This window comes from Acipenser ruthenus, chromosome 10 (genome assembly GCF_902713425.1).
Source record: "Acipenser ruthenus chromosome 10, fAciRut3.2 maternal haplotype, whole genome shotgun sequence".
In the NCBI taxonomy this organism is placed as follows: domain Eukaryota; kingdom Metazoa; phylum Chordata; class Actinopteri; order Acipenseriformes; family Acipenseridae; genus Acipenser; species Acipenser ruthenus.
Genome location: NC_081198.1, coordinates 43,015,899 through 43,039,129, shown reverse-complemented (window position 1 = coordinate 43,039,129; position 23,231 = coordinate 43,015,899). Strand labels below are relative to the sequence as shown.

General features: G+C 38.2%; 1 protein-coding gene across 4 annotated transcripts in view; it reads left to right on the top strand.

Annotated features, from left to right (window-relative positions):
- Positions 1 to 23,231, top strand: part of LOC117402560 (protein TANC1-like) — a 115,343-nt gene that overhangs the window by 46,717 nt on the left and 45,395 nt on the right. For all 4 annotated transcript variants that reach the window (XM_034003859.3, XM_059032327.1, XM_034003850.3 and 1 more), the window contains 3 exons: positions 14,056 to 14,186; positions 17,328 to 17,517; positions 21,396 to 21,662. In XM_034003859.3, the coding sequence (XP_033859750.3) occupies positions 14,056 to 14,186; positions 17,328 to 17,517; positions 21,396 to 21,662 (588 nt within the window). The remainder of the gene's footprint in view (positions 1 to 14,055; positions 14,187 to 17,327; positions 17,518 to 21,395; positions 21,663 to 23,231) is intronic.

The window sequence follows — 23,231 nt, the reverse complement described above, 5'->3', positions numbered from 1 at the left end:
ACAGTTGATAAACAGACTGCAACGGTATGGCTTTGACAGCAGAGTAATCCTGAAAAGGTTTTGCTTAAAAGCCCTCTGAATGATGCGTCTCATCTTTTGGAATTTGTTGGCAGCGGTGAGCTGAGGGGCTGCTTCATTGTGTTCATGAGACCTGCTTAAGAGCCACTCTTGGTGTGAATCAAAAATATATTGTGAGGCATTGCCTGTTATTTTTGTATTTGTGCAGAGACTGTGCTGTAGCTGGCATCTCATTTACAAGACAATAGGAAGAAGAATGGTAATAAATGTAATCTTTAATTTGCTGTGCCAGATGGAAACAGCAGAAACACTCCTTGGATTTAGTTGCTTGAATTGAAAATCACTTATTTGTGAATTGGACATATCTAACACAATCCATTATAATAAAGTATATTGTTAGCTTTGGTTATTGATTCTTAAAAATATATTGAGTTGATTTCATGTACTGTATTTGTTATTTTAAAATAGCAAAATACAAACCTGTTTGTTTCATGTATTGTCCATTGTATTGCTATACTGTGATTTGTTTACTGGCTCTTTGTCTTTCCAGCTGGGTGGGAAAGTTAATGTTTTGACTTGACACTTTTGAGACTGGCTTGACACAAAGATCCTGTCCAAACAGTTGTGTTCCTCTAAACACTGACAGTATTACAATATAACTCTAAAGCCCAACATGCACACCGATATACATGTTAGATAAGCATGTTTCTTCAGTATTTTTTTTTTCTGGAAACATTTTTAACCATTGAGTGGCGTTGCTGTGATAATCTGTCGCACATATCAATAAAACTGTTGATTTTAGAAGCTGTCCAGACCACTTGTTGGCAAAGGAAGATGCCATCTTGCAAATTCACATGGTCACATCAAAAATATTTCCCGATTTGCCCGAAGTCAAAATGTTTCTGAAAGTAGAATCCACACTTAAGCATTTAAGATAACTTTAAGAAAAGTATTCTCATTTGCAAGCAGGATGTGTTAATTTTATATGTTAATAAAGTGTATCAATGTGGGAAATGATTTGTCCAGAGAAACTGGAGGTTTCTACTAATTTTAAATAACTATGCAATATGCGTCTCAGGCTTGCAATTTCACATTTAAAAACAACAATAACCAGATTAAATCTTGCAAAAGCAAAAATTAATTTTGTTGAGGCTGTAGTTTATTGTGTTATTAAAACATACTCAGTAAAACCTTTCCTCATGCTTCAGTTTTTTGCAGACAGACTTCTTTTTCAGGGGCCGTTTCATTGAAAAATGCCTGCAGCCTGGAGCCCTGAAACTCTGGTATTGTAAAGCAGTCAGGTTTTGAACCAAGTGACAGAACAGTCTTGTTTTTTCTCGCTTTGAGTTACATGACTTTGACCTCCTTTTTTTGTTAGTTTGAAGCAAAAGACTGTTTCTTTCTGCATGATGAGCTTAGTTTATATTATATGTTTCTGTTCTGTTTTCTTTCAGAGTTATACAGGAGGATGCATGATGGGAATCTATATTAAATACTCTTGGTTTTCAGTCGCATTCCATCAGGTGTCTGTGCCACTGGTGGAGATACAGTGCTGTGGTTAAATTAAGTGTCAAAAATAGATTTGTGTTTGTGTGTGTGTGTATGCGAACTGTAGAGTATTGGAAGTTGAGTGAAAGGCATCAGCAGCGTTACAAGAAGTAATCGCAAGAGAATTTTCAGCTGTTACCTTCGTTGGTGGCACAGTATAATTTTTTGCACAATGCTTTCCCTTGTCAAGATGGGGTCTTTAAATCCTTCCCTTGAGTTTTGAAGCCTTTTTCTTTGGTATCAAATGAACAGTCTTTCTGAGGAAAGAACAGTTTCTCACACTTTTTTCAATGTAACTTATTGATTTCAGATATGTAATCTACCATAGAGGTGCCCCATGTCTTTTATTCATTGTAAAGCGCAGTGGACATGAAGCACAGGAATGGCAGTGACTATGTTACAAACCAAGATGTACACTTCGGTTCATTGCATTACCCGCACGGATGATGGGCACCTGAAGAGCCAGAGTGGCAACATTTGCATACACTGACCAGCTATGGTGCCATTCTAATTTTAATTGGGGGAGGAGGGAGGGGGGGTTAGGATTAGGGATACAGGGAATGAATGTTGTAGTTTGATTTGTCATGCCAAAATCTGTGATGCACATTCAAAAAGGTGGCAATTGTTTAGGATAACTCTATTGCTTTACAGATACAATGTACTGCAATCGGGTATAAGGTACTGACAAGTAGTAGAACAATTCAGTTAGAATACAAATCCACTGTCAGCGGTGTTCCCTACACACTCAGTGTACTAAAATCAGGATTTAATGGCTGTGCATGGTCTCATGGTCTCATGTAGATTGAGCCTTGTGCAGTCCTGTGCGCTAAATGAATACCTTGTTGTTAGTCTTTGGTCTGAAGAAGCTTTTAATTGAATAAGGATTAATGAGGCCAAATACCCGTTCATACAGTGCTTCAGCCAGGGATAAGTTAGAATAGCAGGGATATAGAAAGTCTATCATTGTGTGTGCTTTTCCTGATGCTGGCCGCCTTTGTGCCTTATGAAGGTTATAGATAAAAGGAAAGAAAAGAAACAATGAAGACATCTAATGATTGCATTGTAACAGTGTGGATGGTACAGAGGACCATCCTTTTAAATGGTGTATTCTAAGTTACATATACAGCTTTTGAAACCTTGTAAACTAACTTGAACTTACAACTTCTTAATTCTCTTCTACTGCAGACTCATAGATTCCATAAAAAAGGTTATGCTGATTTGCAGTTTCGTAGCCATAGGCAGCGGAAAAGACTCCTTATTGCACAGCTTAGGGTGAATAAGCTATAATTTAGGCTAAATGTACCATTGATATTTCAATGGCTTTCATTGGCATTTGAACTCTTTCATATAACATCCCCTGACTAGTGGAGGAAATCGTTTGGGTCAATTGTTGACGCTGCGTTTTATCACCAAGCCACACTGGGCTGTAATTGCCTGGTGAAACTACCGAAATCAATATGAAGCTTAAAAGAAAACTCTGTTGAGTGACATTGCGTCACACAACAGTACAATGTAAAACATACACTCATACACTACAAACAGGTTAGATCACATTTTAAATCGTATTTGAAAGCTGCAGTGTCCCACAATCATGTTAAATGTTGTACTAAAATATGATTTCCGTTTAGCGGTGCTAGCCATTTGCGACGTTAATCCAGAGGTTTCCCCTTCTTTGCATTCCTATTTGGATCCATGTATTGACACAACCAAAAACATTTAGCAAAAATTTAAATAAATGAAGAATCCCAATTGCTAACTGCAAGGCCGAATACCATACCATTACTTTTGTTTTTACCAGCTCTTAAATGCAAAGTTGGAGTGTAATGAGGGGTAGCCAAGTAAAGCGTGCATTGATCTTTGAAAAGGTGTTGAAGTCTGAGCAGTGACCTGTGGTGTACTGCTGCTAATGATAAAAATAAAGTGACAGGCTGCTGCCAGTGATGTCAAGTTATATTCTTTCCATTTGTAATGAGAAACCAGTGAGTAATATGTTTGTATGACTTTTCCTGTCTTGCGTTTTTGAAAAACAAATCATTGGAGGGAATAACTTGCATTAGTACCTCAACCAAAAAATACAATAGCTTTGTATGTAGCGCTTTTCAAACCGAGGCATCACAGCATGCTCTGATTTATGTTATAATCAATCAGCTACACAAAACGCCTGCCATCAATATTTAATTAACAGATTAATTGCTGGCCTTCTTTATATCAGTTGCGATTGATTTCCACAGACAAGGGGGAAAGCAACTTCAAACTTTTTGGAATCGCCAATAGATTGTAATCTCATGGAATATCATGTAATGATTGGAAGTCTTGGAGATAAGACCACAGAGGGCCTTAGAATAACATTAAAATGCATTCTCAGAAAGCCAGTGTAAAAAACAAGAACAAAAAACATCAATAATGCAGGTAATGCAAGACAGTTCTGAAATACACTCACATTACAGTACTCTGGTGTATTTATATTTTTTGTACAGTTACCAGCAAAGTAGCAACAGTGGCTCCAAAAAGTATTGGGGGAAACCTGGTGGTGTGTGGTGCATGGGTGGTAGGACTTTCTCTGTTTTAACCAAATCTGACCCCAAATGTTATCTGTTTACAAATGCAGAACAACTGGGTGGGTTATTTGATATTTGTTTTCATCCAAAAAATTGGTTTCTGCAGTTATTCCAGAATTGATCAAATAATTGTGCATGTCCTAATTGGCAGTGCAAATACCGGAGCAGTTTTTGCACTCTGCTGTAAGATGAGCTGCATGCTGGTTGTTAATGGGCCTACACTGCTAGAGACGCCTGTTTCCTTGCCAGGTTAGCAGCTGGTATTGAGAAGCTCATAGGGATGTCCATGCTGATTTTTTCTAATCAAGGCATAATTAACCCTCCTCTTGAGAAGCAGCCTGTCTTTTAATTTGCTCTATTGTACTTTGACAAATATTACTAGGCTCTATTATCTTGTGTTAAAAATAATATTTTCTTGTTTTTTTTTGTGTGTGCTTTTAACCCCTTTAGACCCCAGAATAATTCTAGAACCCTTCTGTAGATTCCTGAGGATTTGTGCAAGACATTGAGATTCCGTCTGTTTTAATCAACATAACTCAAAAAGCAAGAATAATCTAGAATTACAAGGTTTGTTTATTTTAAACAGTATAAATCATTATTTAAACACACCAAGCTTGGCAGTTTTTGCAACAACAAAAAAACGCGCATACAGTTTTCTTTTGGGATATACATTTTGGCATACCATATTTGTTTTGCAATATTTCTCTTACTTGTATTTCATCCAAATCGATGTCTGAGGCAGACAAGGTTGATTCAGGATCAATTTCTGAGACCATCTGAACAACAGTCAACCAAAATAAAAGAATATTCTCTTGGGCACAGCAATCTTTGTTTTGGTGTACTTCAAACATAGGTTCAAAAGTATAAACATGAACATAGTTATTTCCACTTCCAGGTCATAAGTGAATCCCTTCTGTTGATGCGATAGTGATTAACGCACCACCTGCAAAAGACGCGTATGATTACTCTGAATCTTGCACATGCTTTCCATATTGATCTTTTAAAATTGTCAACCTTGAAACTTCAATTTACTGTGAAGTGTTACAATGTAACTCTGCTATTACGCGTTCCTCGGCTCTGTCATTTCATTTGACAAAGTCGTCAATGTTATGACAGCCTAAACACAGCTGTAGCGACTTACTGACAATGTGTAGTTTTATACAAACAAACCAAAGAAAATAATGACTTAATCCTAGCACTTACTAACCTACAATCCACAAATGGCTATTGCTATCCTAACGTCCTGCCATTACTCTTATTACAGTAAATAAGAAGGCTACCATTCAGTCCATATTGGCTGACAGAGACCAATATTATTGCAGCATCTTCGTAGTATTTTCATTCTGATAGTGTCATTGGCGGAAAACTTCTGAAAAGCGATCAAGGTTGACACAGCACATTATTTAAGCCTCAGAGGGATAAAACAAACATAATGATCTTATTTTCTCTAACATTGGTGTGCATTGGTTTCAGATGTAGGTTAAAATGATCATACATTAAAGTGTTCTGTAGTGCTGCATGACGTGCTGTGTGTTGTGATGGTGTTGTCCAGGGCATATCTAGATCTCTTTTCAGCTGTCTCTGCCTGTATCCTTCACAGAATAGCTGGCTGGCCATGGCTGCTTCTGGAGCCCTGGCGAGTGAAATCAGTTTGGTGGGCTCATTCTGTAGCAGTGCAGTATAAAATGGAAATCTTCATCAACATAATTGTCACTTTACTTCACTACGAGAAAATAAACGGTTTAATTTCATGAGCTTGGCGTCACAATTCCCTTTTCACACCTATGTCAGGGCGGGTCAGTTTTGGGAGGGCTGCAGTGCAGCTGGACATGCAGCACTGACAATAGGTAACAGATTTTTTATCAGCCGTTTGCCTTGCACAGGTTTTTTCATACAGAATCATACGAATAAGATGGAGGAAGAAACCTGAAATAGCAGTTTAGACAACAGCTAATGACAGATATCAGGCTTAAAGGGCATTCAAAGCAAGAGAGAACAAGTGGGTCTTGACAGTTGATTTGAAGTGAGCGACTGTGGGAGCTACATGCACTAAAGCTTCAGAGAGTTGGGGTCGAGTGTGGTGCACTTTCGCTTGGGTATAACAAGCAAGCCAGAGTCAGGGGACCTCAGCTTGCGTGCAGGGACATAGCGGGTCAGAAGGTTTGAGAGATACTCTGGACCTGTGTGATGAAGTGCCTTGTAGGCAAGCGGGAGAATTTTTTAAGTAATCCTGAACTTTACAGGTAGTCAGTGCAGCTGGGCAAGACTGGGTAATGTGATCATGTTTTTTACATCTGGTAAGGATCCTAGCAGCGGCATTTTGAACCAGCTGCAATTGGTTTATGGCGCGTGACGGAAGACCACCATAGAGAGAGTTGCAGGAGTCGAGAGGAGATGAATGCATGACAGAGTATCTCTGCATCTGGGAGGGAAAGGTAGGTACGGACCTTTGAGGTGTTTTGGAGGTGGTACAAGGAGGATTTGACTACAGAGGAGATTTGGGCATCAAAGGAGAGGTTACTATCCAGAAGTACACCAAGGCTTCATACAGGGGGAAGGCAGCAGCAGACGGTTTCCAAGGTTCAAGGCAGCAATATTGAAATTCTTGAGTTGAGTTTTCGATCCTACTAGAAGTAGTTCAGATTTGTTAATGTTGAGCTGAAGAAAATTGGCAGACATCCAGGCCTCGATGTCTTGGATGCAAGCTGAGAGCCGGACTATGGCAGAGGGACATCCAGGGTCTAGTTTTAGGTAGAGCTGGGTGTCATCTGCATAGGAGTTCAACATGAGGCTATGTTGGCGGATGAGGTAACCCAAGGGAATCATGTAGATGTTAAAGAGAAGAGACCCAAGAACAGACCTTTGAGGGACACCGCAAGTGACCGGGTTTGCGTCAGCACTGCTTCCATCATAGAAAACAGACTGCATGCGTCCATAAGTAAGAGGACAGCCAGGAGAGACAGGTTCCAGAGATCCCAGCATACTTCTGAAGGCGGTCAAGAAGAATGCTGTGATCTATGGTATCAAAAGCAGCAGTTAGGTCAAGGAGGACAAGGACAGAGGGAGCAGAAGCATCAGCATTAAGCAGAAGATCATTTACAATCCGGAGCAGAGAAGTTTCGGTATTGTGATGCGTCCAGAAGCCAAACTGCAGAGATTCAAGCAGATTGTTATCTGTTAGATGTTTCATCAGCTGGGTGGCTACAGCCTTTTTAAGAGTTTTGGAGAGAAAAGGAAGATTGGATATGGGACAGAAGTTCAATAAGACAGCCGGGTGAAGGGAGGGTTTTTTGAGCGCTGGCGTTACTCGGGCAGTCTTGAGGGCAGCAGGAACCAGGCCTGAGACCAGGGACAGGTTGAGAGTGTACATAATAGAAGGAGCAAGGTCAGAAGCACAGAGACGGACGAGATGTGTTGGCCAGGGGTCCAAGGGGCACGTGGCAGTAGTTGATTTCAACAATAGGCTGGAGACATCAATAATGGAGATGGGAGAGAAGGAAGAGAGAGCAGGAGGGGAGTCAAGGTGGTCAAGTATTATACTGGGTTTGTGGCAGGAGAGCGTAGAATAAATGATGTTGATTGTATTCTGAAAGAAAGAGGAGAAATCATGGCAGGTAAGAGAGGAGGATGAATGGGAGATGGATTTATCGATGGCTGGATGTAGGATTTGATCAGTGGTTTTGATGAGAATATTTGGTTTACCGTGTCCCATGGATATGATTTCAGAGAAGTACTGCACCCTGGCAGCAGCGAGTGCATGCCTGTAGCTACTGAGGTGATCGGTCCAAATCTGCGCTCAGGCTTGCGACAGGCAGACTTAAGCAGTTGAAGTTCGAGGGTATACCATGGACAGTTTCAATGTTTCTTCACTGTTCTGGTTGTAAGCGGGGCAACTGTGTCGATTGATCTGAGTAAGGGTGGCATTGTAGAGGACACGGCATCATCAACCGAAGACGGGAGAATACCAGTCAGAGGGGAAGAAGAGACACATTCCGAGAGTATTATAGGATTTAGCAGGTTTTTGGGACGGCAGGAAATAACAGTATCAGTAGTAGCTGAAGGTGCGGGAAGATTAATATTGGCAGTGATTAAGAAATGGCAGAGAGAGACAGATATCTGAGACTGAGAGATTGGAGATATCAAGACCCCTGGTGATGAGCATATCCAGGGTGTGTCCACGGGAGTGAGTGGGAACATTCACAGATTGAGAGAGTCTTAGACAGTCCAGGAGCATGACAAACTTGGTCACTAGGGGGGAAGAAGGCAAATCGACATGAATGTTGAAATCACCTAGGAGTAGAATTTTGTCAGTTGAAGTGCAGATTAAGGAGAGGAATTGCAAGAACTCCGCAATAAAAGCAGAGTTATTCTTTGGTGGACAAAAGATAACAGCAAGGATGAGGGGCATGGGAGAGGGGAGCTTGATAGCGAGATGCTCAAACGAAGAGAAGGCTGGCATCGAGAGAGTTGAGGCAGCAAGCACAGAGTTAGCAGTAACAGCAGTGCCCTCACCTCTACCAGTGAGGTGTGGCTTGTCAAAGAGCGAGTGGCCATTTGGGGTGGAGAAATGTAGTGAGTGCTTGTCATTTACAGAGTGCCAGGTTTCTGCTAGACAATAATAAAAAATTAACTGGCAACGACTAAATTATTAAAAAAAAAAATATATATATATATACATATATATATATATATATATATATATATATATATAAGGTACTGCACTGTACAGGCAATACAAATGCTCGAACATATAGTGCAAGTGTTGAATTTAAATCAAGGGACGTAATGTTCACCTCGCTACAAAAAGGATGTTTCTGCTCTAGAAAGAGTGCAAAAAAGAGCAACCAGAATTATTCCAGGTTTAAAAGGCATGTCATATGCAGACAGGCTAAAATAGTTGAATCTATTCAGTCTTGAACAAAGAAGACTACGCAGCGATCTGATTCAAGCATTCAAAATTCTAAAAGGTATTGACAATGTCGACCCAGGGGACTTTTTCGACTTGAAAAAAGAAACAAGTACCAGGGGTCACAAAAGGAGATTAGATAAAGGGCATTCAGAACAGAAAATAGGATGCACTTTTATACACAGAGAATTATGAGAGTCTGGAACCAACTCTCCAGTAAGGTTTTTGAAGCTGACACCCTGGGATCCTTCAAGAAGCTGATTGATGAGATTCTGGGATCAATAAGCTACTAACAACCAAACGAGCAAGATGGGCCAAATGGCCTCTTCTCATTTGTAACCTTTCTTATGTCCTTATAGGTGGATAAAAAGTACTAGAGGCCATACAGTATGTACATTATGGGATTAATGGAAGCAGAGAGCTTTAACAATTAAAGTACAGTGTGGAAATGTTGCACAGGAGACCTTAAGTAATAAACTGAGTGGGAAGTTCAACCACAAGGACATGGCAAGCTGTGACAGAATGACATGAGACTTCTGTCGTCCAAACATAGTCTTCATTACATTCTATGTGTAAAATATTTATCTAATTTACATTGAAAAAACATCTGAATGAATGTCTTTGTACTTAATTATAATCTGTTACTTAACATTCTGTGAATGTTTTACTGGAAATTTTGAATGAAAATAATTATCAGAACATTGTGGGTAGCTGAGTCTGGAGGTCCATTGCCATGTGCTGTTCTCCCTGTATCCCTGGCACTCTGAGAGATTACTGTAGATAGTCATTGTCTGGAATTTGGTAGGAAGAGGGATTATTAACTGCTGCTGTAGGCATACATCTGTTGAGGCCATTTGAGGAGATTCGTTCTGGGTTATAAAAATAACAGTAAAGCATTACCATGTTAGATTAAAGTATTTTTAGATGTTTTTTTTAGGAAATGTCTGAAGTCTCTAGAGAATCCAGTGAAACTAAACTAAATACTATAAACCTGATGGATTCTGGTGTGACAGGATGCTTATTGTATTGAAAACCAACATGATGGAAGCACTCAGCTAGATACAGTAAAGAGACTTGTTTTCTTGTTTTTTTTGTGTGCTTTATGGGCAATTCTTGTGGATGGTCTTTCCACTTCAGGTTAATTGCTACAGTCAACTCTCATTAATACGAATACCACGGGGCCAGCAAAATTAATTACTATTATCAGGGTCTAAGTCAAATGCATACTGTCGGTTTTTCTTGAAGTTACAGTAACACTGAAATCAAATTTCAATTACAGTACAATGGAAAGTACATCAACTTTTAAAAAGTATGCATTGCAAATGACCTGCACTTGAAATCCCATTCTGACTACAGGCATTTTTAAACCACTAAAGCGTCAGCTTCAGGGTATTGAGCAAATCAGAAATGCTGACGACTTGCATCTACAGTTTGCTGTTCATTACAGTTTTTCAGAATGGTTGACAAAGTGTTCGCGGGAATGTTGAAATATTTATTTTCCTTGTCGGTGGTACATTATCCATCGCTTTCAACACCTCCACTTTTGTCTGCAAGAATAGTGCATGCTTTGTGCACTTCTTCATGGAAATGTCACTGATGTACTATGGGAACTTAAAATGCATCATAGGATGTGGTCCAAAAACAGCACTAAAATACAGTACAAAGGCACCAATCTGGATGAAAGTTAATACATTTCCCAATATCCTTTACACTAAACTATTCAAACTAAGGCAATTTGCTCCAAAATAATTTGCACACATAGGAAATTCGTATTAAGTGAATTCATATTACAAGAACTAATTGGGCCGGGACCTTGTTGACAATTCGTAGTATCAGGGAATTAGTTTCATCCAAGTTCGTTTTAATGAGAATTGACTTTAAGAACATTCTTTAAGGGAAGGTTTAATTTAAACTATACTGAGCATCAAAAGAAACGTTTCACTTATATTTGGATAAAATTCACTAGATGCGATCAAAAAATGACAAACTCTGTTTTATAGCAGGTGCAGTGACTTTTTATTGTGCTGAATAACAATTGACATCACAAAGATGCTGCAGAATGATCTGCTGATCTTGGGCAGGTGTTGTGACACTCGGTCTCCCAGTTCGTGGCCTGTCATTGACAGGGTGTGTCTGGTTATTATTATTTATTTCTTAGCAGACGCCCTTATCCAGGGCGACTTACAATTGTTACAAGATATCACATTATACATTATTTCACATTATACAGATATCACATTATTTTTACATACAATTACCCATTTATACAGTTGGGTTTTTACTGGAGCAATCTAGGTAAAGTACCTTGCTCAAGGGTACAACAGCAGTGTCCCCCACTGGGGATTGAACCCACAACCCTCCGGTCAAGAGTCCAGAGCTCTAACCACTACTCCACACTGCTGCCCATACCATATCGCCAGGTTTGATTTTGCTGGCTGTGAGCACCCAAGACGACGAGCCACAGTACGAAGACGCGAAAGGCGCTGCTCTCTTGACAGATGTGGCATATTGTTTTTTTCTGTGATTTCTTTATTGCTTTTATTCAAGCTTGCAATTCAACAGCTGAAATCACTCCATATCCAGTGTCCAATCAACTGCCTCACTAATTAGGTGATTAAGTGCATCTGCTTAAATCACAGTCACTCAAGCATGTCCTGGTCAAGGATGAATGATCGAGTGATTAAAAAGAAACCAAAAACATTTCATCAATGTCCATCATTTATATACCTTATTTTTTTTCAAAAATAAATGTGTTGTAATAGTGATACGTTTCTTTTGATGCTCGGTATATTTGGAATGTTATTGGACCAAAGACCGGGACTGGAAGGGAAAACTTCAAAATGAAGGTCCTGTGTGAGGTAAAAGACATGTATGAAACAGGAAGTAGACAAAACAAGTCAGCAACAAAATCAGTTTTACAACTAGCAATGCTGACACAACCCTGTTGTAGGCTATGGACATTTGAGATCAGTACTGTATGTGATGCAGCACTGCCCATTGTGATGCATTCGATACTAAGAGAGGTATGATAGCTGTGTGCTGGTATATTAAAAGTAACAAAGTGGTAAGAAGAGGTTTTCTTTTACCATTTTAATCCTGAATACTTTACATCTGCGGTGTAGCTGTTCTTAAAACTTACTTTCAGGCAAAGAAGGTCTGTTTTTATAGTTGTTTCTTTCATCGTGTGTTAATTTGAGTGATTCCCCTTCTGTACAGTAGGTACAGTACACTTCACATGCTACAACTACGGTACCTGTACATGAGACAAAATGGCAGTGGGATATTTACAAGCAGTCGAGATAGCAAAAGGATGTCTGTTTGTTTTCTGGTTATACTGTAACTGTAAACTAGCACTGCAGCTTTTATTTGACATGTATTTACATTATCGTTAATGTGTAAATAGGCCAAGATTGTTCATATGTTGTTGTTTTATGCATACAGTAAGTATTGATTATTTTTTCAAAGCTAGGAAATGTAATCCCTCATGGGAGTATGTTGGATAAAATACAGGATCTCTAAAATGGCCCAGGCTGAATCTCTGGGCTTTTCCAGTCTCTGCAGGAGTATTTACAAGATTCATCCAAAGACGGGGGTGCTGATTGTTTTGGGGAGAGGATGGTTAAGCATTTTAAATGAAGCTGATTGACTGAGCTGTCAGACTCGAGTAATAAAAACCACCCTGATAAATGAAACCTTCTCTTCTGACACTTCATCTTTCCTGATTGCTCGTTTCAGAAGACAGGGTTCTGAATGTGGAGCTCTGTGCGTGTAATGGCTTAATTAATTCCCTGAAGACTGCTTCCAATTATATAGGCCTGTGTATTAATAATAGATAAATAAAAAACGGTTATATATATATATATATATATATATATATATATATTATATACACACATACATACACACACACACACACACACTTAAAAGAAGATACATCAAAAAGAGCATGTTATTATGACACAATATTAACATACTTGCCTACAATCCGCTGGAAATGGTGATTGGTGTGTTTCGAATTGATAAACTAGGACTTGCCCATCATTTAGCCAGTATAGTTCTCTGAAACAACCTGATGATGCAGAAGAAAAATATGCATTCTGGCCGAATAACTGCACCTTAATGATAACACTTCCTACAGAAATATTTATAGGCCCACTATATAAACGACGCACACAAGCTTTATTTGAAGTCTCTTTGTTCCTTTGCTGTTTACTACATGGTGAAATATCAAATGTCCTTTAATGTCTGCTGCTGCTTTCACAGTAATGAACAGAGCTAGTGGAACACATGTTGGAGGAAGCTCAAGCATTCAGATGTTAGACTGCCATTTTATTAAGAAGCACCTGGATAGAAACACTAGACATTTTTTCAAGTATATCATTGCTTAAACTTTAGGAAGCAGGTATTTAATCATATAGTTGCACAGTACTGTATTGCTTCTTACAAGTTATTAATAATAACTCTCAGGCAAAGGACTCAAGAAAGATGTGCAGATAAAATCAAACGTAATAACTTAATTTATCCACATGCCAGACAAAGCCCCCAGGGAATACCACAAGTATATGGAATCATATTCACCTGGAAGCTGAAAAAATAATAGAATACACTTTTTTTTGTAACTTAGTTACAAGGGAAATGAGTTTTAACATTGTCAGCATTCTTTGGCAAGAATTCTCCTCTTTTGATTGAACGAAGATACTGCACAGTAATTGCATTGCATGACTGTATATTGATACTGATCTGTTGGCAAAGCCACGGATGCAATAGATTCCCCAAAACCTATTGCTGACAATTAGAAGGTGATTTGTGACTTAGTGATGCTGTGTTTACCTGCAATGTGGTTACCAAGAATTAAGTGCATTGCTGTATTGATCTCTGCAAAGACAAGGCTGTCCTCACATTTTTCTATTTAGATGTATGGTTGTGGACTGGAGTTGCTATTGTGGGATCTCCAGGCTGAACCAGTTGCCAAAGCAGCATGAAGATTAGATCGACATGGAATAATGAGAGTCATTTCTCTTCCAGAACTGCAGTCTGATAAAGAGCCAAGCTCCTCCCCTGCTGCTCAGGAACTGATGACAAGACTGGGGTTCTTACTCAGGGAAGGGATCCCAAGCACGGCTCGCATACCTATGGAAGACAGGAATGAAAAGAAGGTATGCACTTTTTCTTCCCAGCTGCACCAACACAAGGGACTTGTATTCACTTCTAAAGGGTGATATATAATATATTATTACAGCATGCTTTACTTCATTGGCAAGGGTGCAATGTAGTGTTACATTTTGGTTTAAGAGTTCATTTTTTACAGTTTTAGTGAATGATTTCCTGTAAAAAAAAGAAAAAAAAAATTAAAAAGCATCCAGTTCTTCAGTGGTAATGTGTGGGGTTGAATGTTGCAAATGTACCAGGTATTATTCAAAGTGTTCATTTTCAGGGATTTTAAGAAACTTGGAATGGTCTTAAATAACTGTGTAAAGTGAGTGAGGGTGTTTGCTTCAGTCCATAATTAGAATAGTCATGATTGCTTTCAATTAGCTGTGTTCTTTTAATTTCCTGTAAGATTCTAACATGGACCTTTTTTTTTTTTTTTTTTTTTAATTAATTTTGTGATTCTGGCACAATGGTCTTTTATGTCTTCCTGAATCTGAAGCAACTGTTAAGCTTTTGTTTATGTCATAACTTCCATTGCACATGGGTAAACTGCTATTACCTGACTATTTGGGAGATGAACCCACTTTTCCATAATATCTATTGAACGTTTTGGAATACTTAATTTTAGGGCATTTTATTTTTTATTTTTGTTGAAACTCTTTCAACACTTTACATTTACAAGTAAGATAACCTTAACTAATTCAGTAATTTGAGTGAATATATATATAAAAAAAGATTTACTGACTGTAATTTCCCCATAGTCATATGCAGATAATATATTGTAGCCTATTTATAAGTTAATTAAAAGGTTTCCTAATGTACAACCTGACCTCATTACTGCACTGACGTCTTTGAACATGCCTTAAACAAATATAGCCTTCCACGATTGATTTGATCATTTCTAAGTGGGGGAGTGCTCAGAAACATACTTCTCATGTGAAGTTGTATCCAATAGTCACAGAACGAGACAGCCCTTTTAAAAACGTTATTGTGGTCATATATACTATTTTAATAATAGGTTAATATACAGTAAAACCTCAACCAGAGCCTGACAGAGGCACCTTGAATAAGCTGCCACCTGCAGTGAAAACTTCAGTCCATCTGTTGGACAGGTTATTTCAGTCTAGTACATTCACTAACAAAAATAAAAAAGAAATACAAAAAAATCCTAATGTTAGCATGCTAGTAAGGAGCGGTTGGACAGTGAGTGTTTGTTTGTTTGTTTCATTTGTATTTACCCATTGTCTGTCTCCAGAGGTCTCTGGAGATGAGCACAATAGCACACACATTTTTTTTTTTTTACTAAATATAAATTTATTTTGCAATGTAGAATTCCTGTCACAATTCTCTCGGAGCGTTCTAAATGGTTGTTTTTCTCAAACTGCCTTGAAGATCCTCTACTATGGTGGTGCACTTTTTCTAGGTGATGCATGATGGGAAAATGAGAATTGCCTTGGAAAGTTTAAGTGGCAGTCTCTCGGCAGGAGATAGTCACAGAGGAGCAGGCATCTGCTACGGTCCCTCCTTCCACATTAGAAGCCACTGTTCCTGACCTACATAGGGGAGATAACCTAATAAAAAAACGAGGACCAGAAATACTGCTGCCTGTGTTGAGCTTATTCTGTTGGGGAAACATTAAACCCTTTGATCTCAATCAGAACAGCCTGAAAATGAACTACTTAATGACATAAATAATAAAACAGAATCAAATTCATCATAGAGGTCGGCAAGGGTACCCAAAAACCCAGGTACACGTCAGATTTTAAATTACCCAACGCTACCTGGGTATCGATTTATTAATTTGAGAATTTAAAGAAAATGTAGATGTGACAATACAGTTGTAAGTGCAGGTCTCTGGCATCCTGTTGGTTTATGTGGGTGATAACTCTGTGATCCATTAATAACTGTGTGGCTTTCAATATGGAATGCTTTATCTACAGTTATTGCACAGATATAGTTTCTTACCAAAAATAATAATACCTTTATTTTTATATAGCGCCTTTCATAGTGGACCACCATCACACAGCGCTTTACAGAGGTAGGCTGTGAAACTGTGCATTATATGCAGAGTTACTTACAATAGGACATTGATTTAACATCTCATCCGCAGGGTGGATCACAAAGAGGTTAAGTGACTTGCTCAGGGTCACACAGCGAGTCAGTTAGTGGCAGAGGTGGGATTTGAACTGGTGACCCTCTGGTTACAAGCCCTGGACTTTAACCACTGGACCACACTGCCTACCAAAAAGATAAATATAAGTAGCCTTTTATTCAAAAATAAATAAGCAAATAAATAAAATAGAAATAAAATAATGTGGGGTACGTTAAGTGTAAAAACAACAACAGCGGAATATGACCAATGCATGTGGCAAAGAATCCTGGAGCATGAAGCGCATTAAACATTAATAACTATTTAAACTGAGATTATTATTATTGTTGTTGTTGTTATTATTATTATTATTATTATTATTATTATTATTATTATTATTTCGATGTTTCCAGTACTGAAAATGTTGTAAATGTCTACAGATCTGAAGGGACTAAATGTATGTGTACTGTATAGTATTTAAATATGTATCTTTTTTTTTATTAAATCATTACCCGAAAAAGATCCGGATTAGGGAATCCTAAAATTGAATGACTGACATGCTCATGTGCCAGTAACATTCTTTGACTTTGAAGGCACTGTTGAACTGAAATGACATAGGAAGTGAAACAGTAAAATCTGTTTGCTATAACATCGTGTTTCTTTCAAAACGGCATGTGAGATCAATACAGGGAATGGAAGTACCCGAGCGATTAGATTTATGGAACTGTTACATCACAAATACCCACTTTAAAGGTATAGATGGGTTGCTACAGTGAAATCTAAGTCTGACTGGTAGGGTAGTGATCCGCAGCACAGGCGCACGTTCATCTCTGCAAGGTCTCTGGGGCTGTGCAGGTCTTCTGTCAGTTCAATAGCCGTCGGTTGGGGAATAGGGTTAAACAGTTGAGGGCTTAAGTTGTCTAATGTGCAGACCTGCACGCTGACACCCCTTACCTTAGTTCACAGATCTATAATTCAGATCAATTGAGGAGCAAGGCTATCACATCTGAGAGGATTCAAATTATAAATGGCCTTTTTTCTCTTCCGTACTTTCCAGTGCACAATAGCCAGCCAGGGAATTAGCCCGTGCTCCACTCTGACAAGCAGTACTGCATCTCCGAGCACCGACAGTCCCTGCTCCACTCTGAACAGCTGCATCAGCAAGCCAACAATCAGCAAAACCAGCCCCTGTGGAACCATTACCAGCCCCAGCTCCACACTCGAAAGCAAGGACAGCGGCATAATAGGTAAGTGATCATATACTTGAAGATATGGTGGTATGCTGGGTTTTGTTCTAAATACCTTTTTTTCCCACCCTTTGTAAGGTACTGCACAGTGACACACTTTTTCAAGTAACTGGCTTAATTTATCATATGTGTCAGCAGTGAAGTCGATGTAAAAAAAAATAAAATAAATAAAAATGTTACTCTGTTGCCCTGGTTTCAAAAGCCTAATAAAACTTTGTTTTGATTGCGTCCTTCAGCTTTGTCCTCTGAAAGGAATGTATAATTTGATTGTAAATTGAAATTCAAGAAATGTGTGTCTCAGTGGATGGGCAGCAGGTTTTAAAATGGGTAGGGAATTAAAAATGGAGAACAGACTTGTACAGAACAGCTTTGCACCCCATTTCTTCATTTAAGGAATGTAACACGATATTCATTTAGGATGGATCATGTGTCCCTTCAGCTTGGTGGACTGTAGACACTGTTGGTGTTCTCAGTTCAGTTCCAAGAGGAGAGGCATACATTGCAAAACTGGCAGTCTTTTGCACCCCAAGAGGGTTGAAGCATTATGATTTGAACTACCGCCCCCCCGGAGCAGGAAGAGACAAGGGTAGAGGCAGAACTGTAAAAATTGTGAATTATTTACAAAAAAAAATGGAAACCTGCATTAGGATTGCTGTTTTAGTTTGTTGTAAAAGGATGCATTTAAAATTTTTGAATTGAAAAGACATTGAAATTCTTTGTTGTTTTTGTAGTGTAGTCCTGTGAAAACAGTGACTCTGATCTCCTGCCAACGCAAGTATAATATGCGGTTACTGTGGCTATTGAATTATTCATTCAGCTACAGGTTTTGTATTGTTGATATTAAAGTAGCTTTCTGTCTGTTGCCTTGAACAGAGTGGCACTGTTGAAACATCCTCCCCTAGACCTCATCTATGGGAAATGGATTCATTCAGATCAGCTTGTAACATAAATCAAAGCTTTTCCAGAAGGTTGATGAGCAGATAGCTTTATAGTCCTGTAGCCAGTAGCCTACCATTAACAGGCATAGGTCTGGCACCTATTCCTAGATGTTGCCGTTTCTCAAATTAGCTTGCAATATGGAAGTTTGATTTCATCTCCGCACTGAGAAATAAGCGCTGTGGGAGCCACTGCTTATTTTGATAATCCGGAAGAACAATCAGATATGATAAAACAATCTACTTCACAATACTTTTTCCATTGCACGTTTAAACAACAGTGGGTGGTTTACTGTATGTTTGCTCATAGATAAAGTTCTAAAGCAATTATTACAGAAAGCACAAGAAGAAAATGGAGGTATAAATCACCAACACAGTACAGAGGACACTGAACGCATAGTATGTGGACCTAAGAGCATGTTTAAGACTGTATTGGTTTTGTAGATCAAATAAATCACTTGGCAGTAACATGACTTGATAGATTTGAGAAACATCTAAGTTGTGTACCTTTTACTTATCATATGTTACACTTGTGTTAGCCTGCTATTACCATAATGACTAGGACATTCCAAAATGGAACTAAGGGATGTTTGGAGGTGTAGTTCATTTTGGCCATATTAATTCTGTTTAAATTTTCTCTATTGTCTTAGTTTGAGAAAAAAAAAAAGAAGTGTGATGGTAATACATGTTAATGGGATTTAGCAAAATTTGTGTACTGTACTTAAGTGCCTGCTAATTACACATTGTAAAAAATGGCCCCAAAAGTGCCTGCAGATATAAAGGAATTTCCAGAAGGTGATTTCACTTAATAAATGTTATTCATTTTGGTTTTTGAACTATTAAAAAGGACAGTAGATTTGTCCACACACTATTGCAGATAACTTGTTACAGTATGTCAGGTTATGAAAACAAGTATTGCTTTTCCAATGGCTATGTTAATTGTATTAGAGAGAAAAAAAAACATATAAATTACCAGTATATTACTACCCGTGTATTAATACATTTGAGTTGTGCTGCTACTGTGCAGACTTTGCCTTTCTCGATGGTGTTTATTGCATTATTACGCGTTGGCTAGATAAATGAAGAGATCAATGTACTGCCAAGTCAGTGTAACACCTGTCACCAAACTAAAAATGGAAATGAGGTATATATCTTTTCTCTGTACTTTATATGGCACATGTTGGCCTTTTTAAATAAGTTGAATATCATAATATGTCTGTGCATTTACCTTTCTGTTTCCTGGGAGATATTTCAGTGTTACCTTTGAATGCTTTTATCTTTTGTAAAATAATCATTACCTCAGACAAAGGAATTTGCAGTAAATATATATATATATATATATATATATATATATATATATATATATATATAATATATATATATTTTTTTTTTCTGAACTAAGCACTCCGAGGTAGGCTTGTTTTGAATTGTGCTTTGATATAAATGAATCTTCAATGCTTAAATACCAAATGGCCTTGCCAGTATTTGGCAGCCTTTGTTCATTTTACAGCTTCTGATTTTTAAAATACCACCAGTAGAAAAATAACACATACAGTAGTCCTTCGCTAATACAGACACCATTATGCCTTACATTCGGATATGCCAGACTCAATATATCCCCCAATAATATCCAATTAAGTGTGACGCTGGGTAATTGTGAATTGAATGATCCAAAGAGACACACCTGTTATACTGACACCAAAGACAGGACGAAAATACACGGAAGAACAGATACATATAGCTGCTAAATTGCTAAAATTAAGTAGGCCTACATAATTAAGAGGGCATATAAACTCCTACTCTACAGGGTTCAAACTAACTATGATCAATCAGTTGTTAAAAGGCGAGAAGCCTGCAGAAATACTGGTGGACTCCAGTGGTCCAAAACGCAAGATGCGAACTAGAAGAATTAACTTTCTGAATTTTAAGTCTTTAATTGCTTTTGCAAAGAAAGTCTGACACATGCCTACAGAAAACAAAAATCGCAGGTAGGCTATGTGTTTTACTTGCAGCTACGCGTACACTGTAACATTTTAACACATGTAACACATTAATGTTACTTCAGCCAATGATTTATACATTTAAAATAAATTGAGCCCCATAAATGTATGTGTTAGTTTTTTAAATTTTTTTAAATTTATTTTTTTATTTATTATTATTTTATTATTATTATTATTATTTATTTCTTAGCAGACGCCCTTATCCAGAGCGACTTACAATCGCAAGCAAATACAAATACATTCAAGTGTTAAAATTAACTCCTCGTTATTTTGGACAATCTTGTCTCCCGACATCCGGTTTTAGCAAAGGACAGCTGTATACAAAAAGACCTCTATGAGTTTAGCACGAAGCACTCTGAATAATTCAAAATGTTTTTGTAGCCCATGTTTGTCTTGGAAGGGCCAGTGGTAATTGTCTTACAGTACATGTAAACTAAAGTTGTAGTACATGAATTTTACTGTTGATCCAATCTAAACCCAGCCAAATGAAATATTGTGGTGTAGTCCTGGGAGGAGGGTTATTGGAGCCAGCTGCACAAGGTACTGTCAATAAAATATTACATAAAAATCCATCTGCAAGTTAATTTATAACAAAGACCTAAGATCAATGTCTGCTTAATGATGCTTTTTAAATTAACCATACATTCAATTCGGTCATGAAACATGCATTAATTTAACTGGCAGAGCTGACGACTAGTGTGTTAAGAGCATTACAGTGTAAAGATTGCTGTCTGCCCATTCGGAAGATTGATAATCGATCATACATTATTAGAATGGATCAATCGGATACAATAAGAGACATTTTTAAAAAATCTATTAAATCTTGACTATCGTAATATGTAATCTGTAGATAAATCTATGAAGACATGTTTTTTTTCTGTCTGTCTGCATTTTGGTGTTTTAAAGTTTATGTGTTATAAAATAGTTTCATTTTCATTTGCAGCAACAATAACCAGTTCATCAGAGAACGATGACAGGAGTGGATCTAGTTTAGAGTGGAGTAAGGATGGCAGTCTGAGGGACAGAGGTCACCATGGACTTGTACACACCTCGCGGGTGGATGGTTGTTCACCTGTGGCAGAGGAAGACACAGTTTGCCCAGGAGAGGGTCAGCCCAAGGCAGCAGCAGCAGCAGCGGGAGAAGGTCCTCTGCCATACCCACAGCAGAACTCCTCCACCTTCATGATGCCGAGGCCCAACTCAGTAGCAGGTGTGTGTGTGCTCCTCCTTGCTCTGCACTTTGTGTTCAGTGCTTGTCAAATTCCTCCTTATTTTTATGTGCTAGGCTTTCATCTCTGTAAGCCTGGGATTGAATTAATCTAAATCGACACATTTTTGCTTCAATCCTTCATCGGTATTTGCAGGATGTTCTATACTGCACATGCTTTTTTTTAGTAGCTCCTGTACTTAAAATAATGACATATTGTTTCTTCCTAAAAAGGCCAGTTGTGTTGGATGTCCATTATACAGGATATCTTTATAGCACAGGGTGATTTGCTGGTAAACAATTGGCACTAAACCAGGTTTTCCCACCTCTGCTGCCAGTGACTATGCTGGGTCAGTATTAGTGAGAGATGCACTGTGTCCACATGATCCACTCCAAATTCCACAGGAGCCACCTGCTCAGCTCTGTTCACTGAGGACAGCAGATTCAGAGCCAGGCCTGACAGCTGCTGCAGAAACCCGCCTCTGGCAAGGTACTTTCTGCAACCAGCCTCGTAGGTCCTCACATTTATAATTCACCTTTAAGCAATACTTTCTGTTTAACCAGTTGCTTAACACTAAATGTGAACATTTTAAACAAAAGCATTTGAACAAGACTTTTCTAGTTGCAAAATAGACGCTCTGCTTAAAATACAGTTGGTATGCTTTTGTGTCGGGACAACCACATTTTTCTTTGGTTTAAAAATGTTGAAATGATACTCTGTTAAAGGACACAGCTTCTTTGGAACTTTCTACTTGTTGACAACATTGTACAATGCAATTGAACTTTCAAAAAGTCCAGGGCAAGTATAGGCTTTAAATTAATTTATGTGAACTCCTGCATTTTATTTTCAGTTTAATAAAACTAAAACAAGAACTATGTCCCATATGTTTATTTATTTATTTATTTTTATTTATTTATTTATTTATTTATTTATTTATTTATTTATTTACTTACTTACTTACTTTACTGCATAGGTAATTCATGTAACTTACCCTTCTTAAGTAAAATTGTGTCATATTTAAAGTTGGATTAAAACATTTGCAGAACCACAGTGTGTATGCTCCCCATAGGTCCCAGACCTGTGTTGTATGACAAGATGCATTGCATGTCGTTGCATGCTGATGTCATTCTAATGTGGCAGTGCTTCTGGGGACTTGTAAGATTACCAGAACAAGGGCATTGAAAGAGATCTATGGTTACGTGACGGAATGCATCACGCTGCAAACCAGGCAAAGGATAATTACCCAGAAGTCCTTGAATCCTTTTTTTTATTTTCTAAGAAATTCAGTCTCTGCATTGCCTCTGCTTTGCATTTAGATAACAGATTTACTAAAACCAGTCGAGCTGAATGCAAAACGTGCTTCCAATCAATCTGCGTGAAGCAGAAAGAAGTGTACCGGCATACACAAAAAATATCTGATCCTACAGTAATCTAATGCCGTAAGAGAGGCAATTTTTTAATTGTATTTCTTTTTTCAAATAAAGCATGTTTAGTTCTGTCATAACGCCTGCAATGTCCGTACAATCCCCTAACATCTCTACGGCACGTCCATCATGCCATGAGGCACTGCC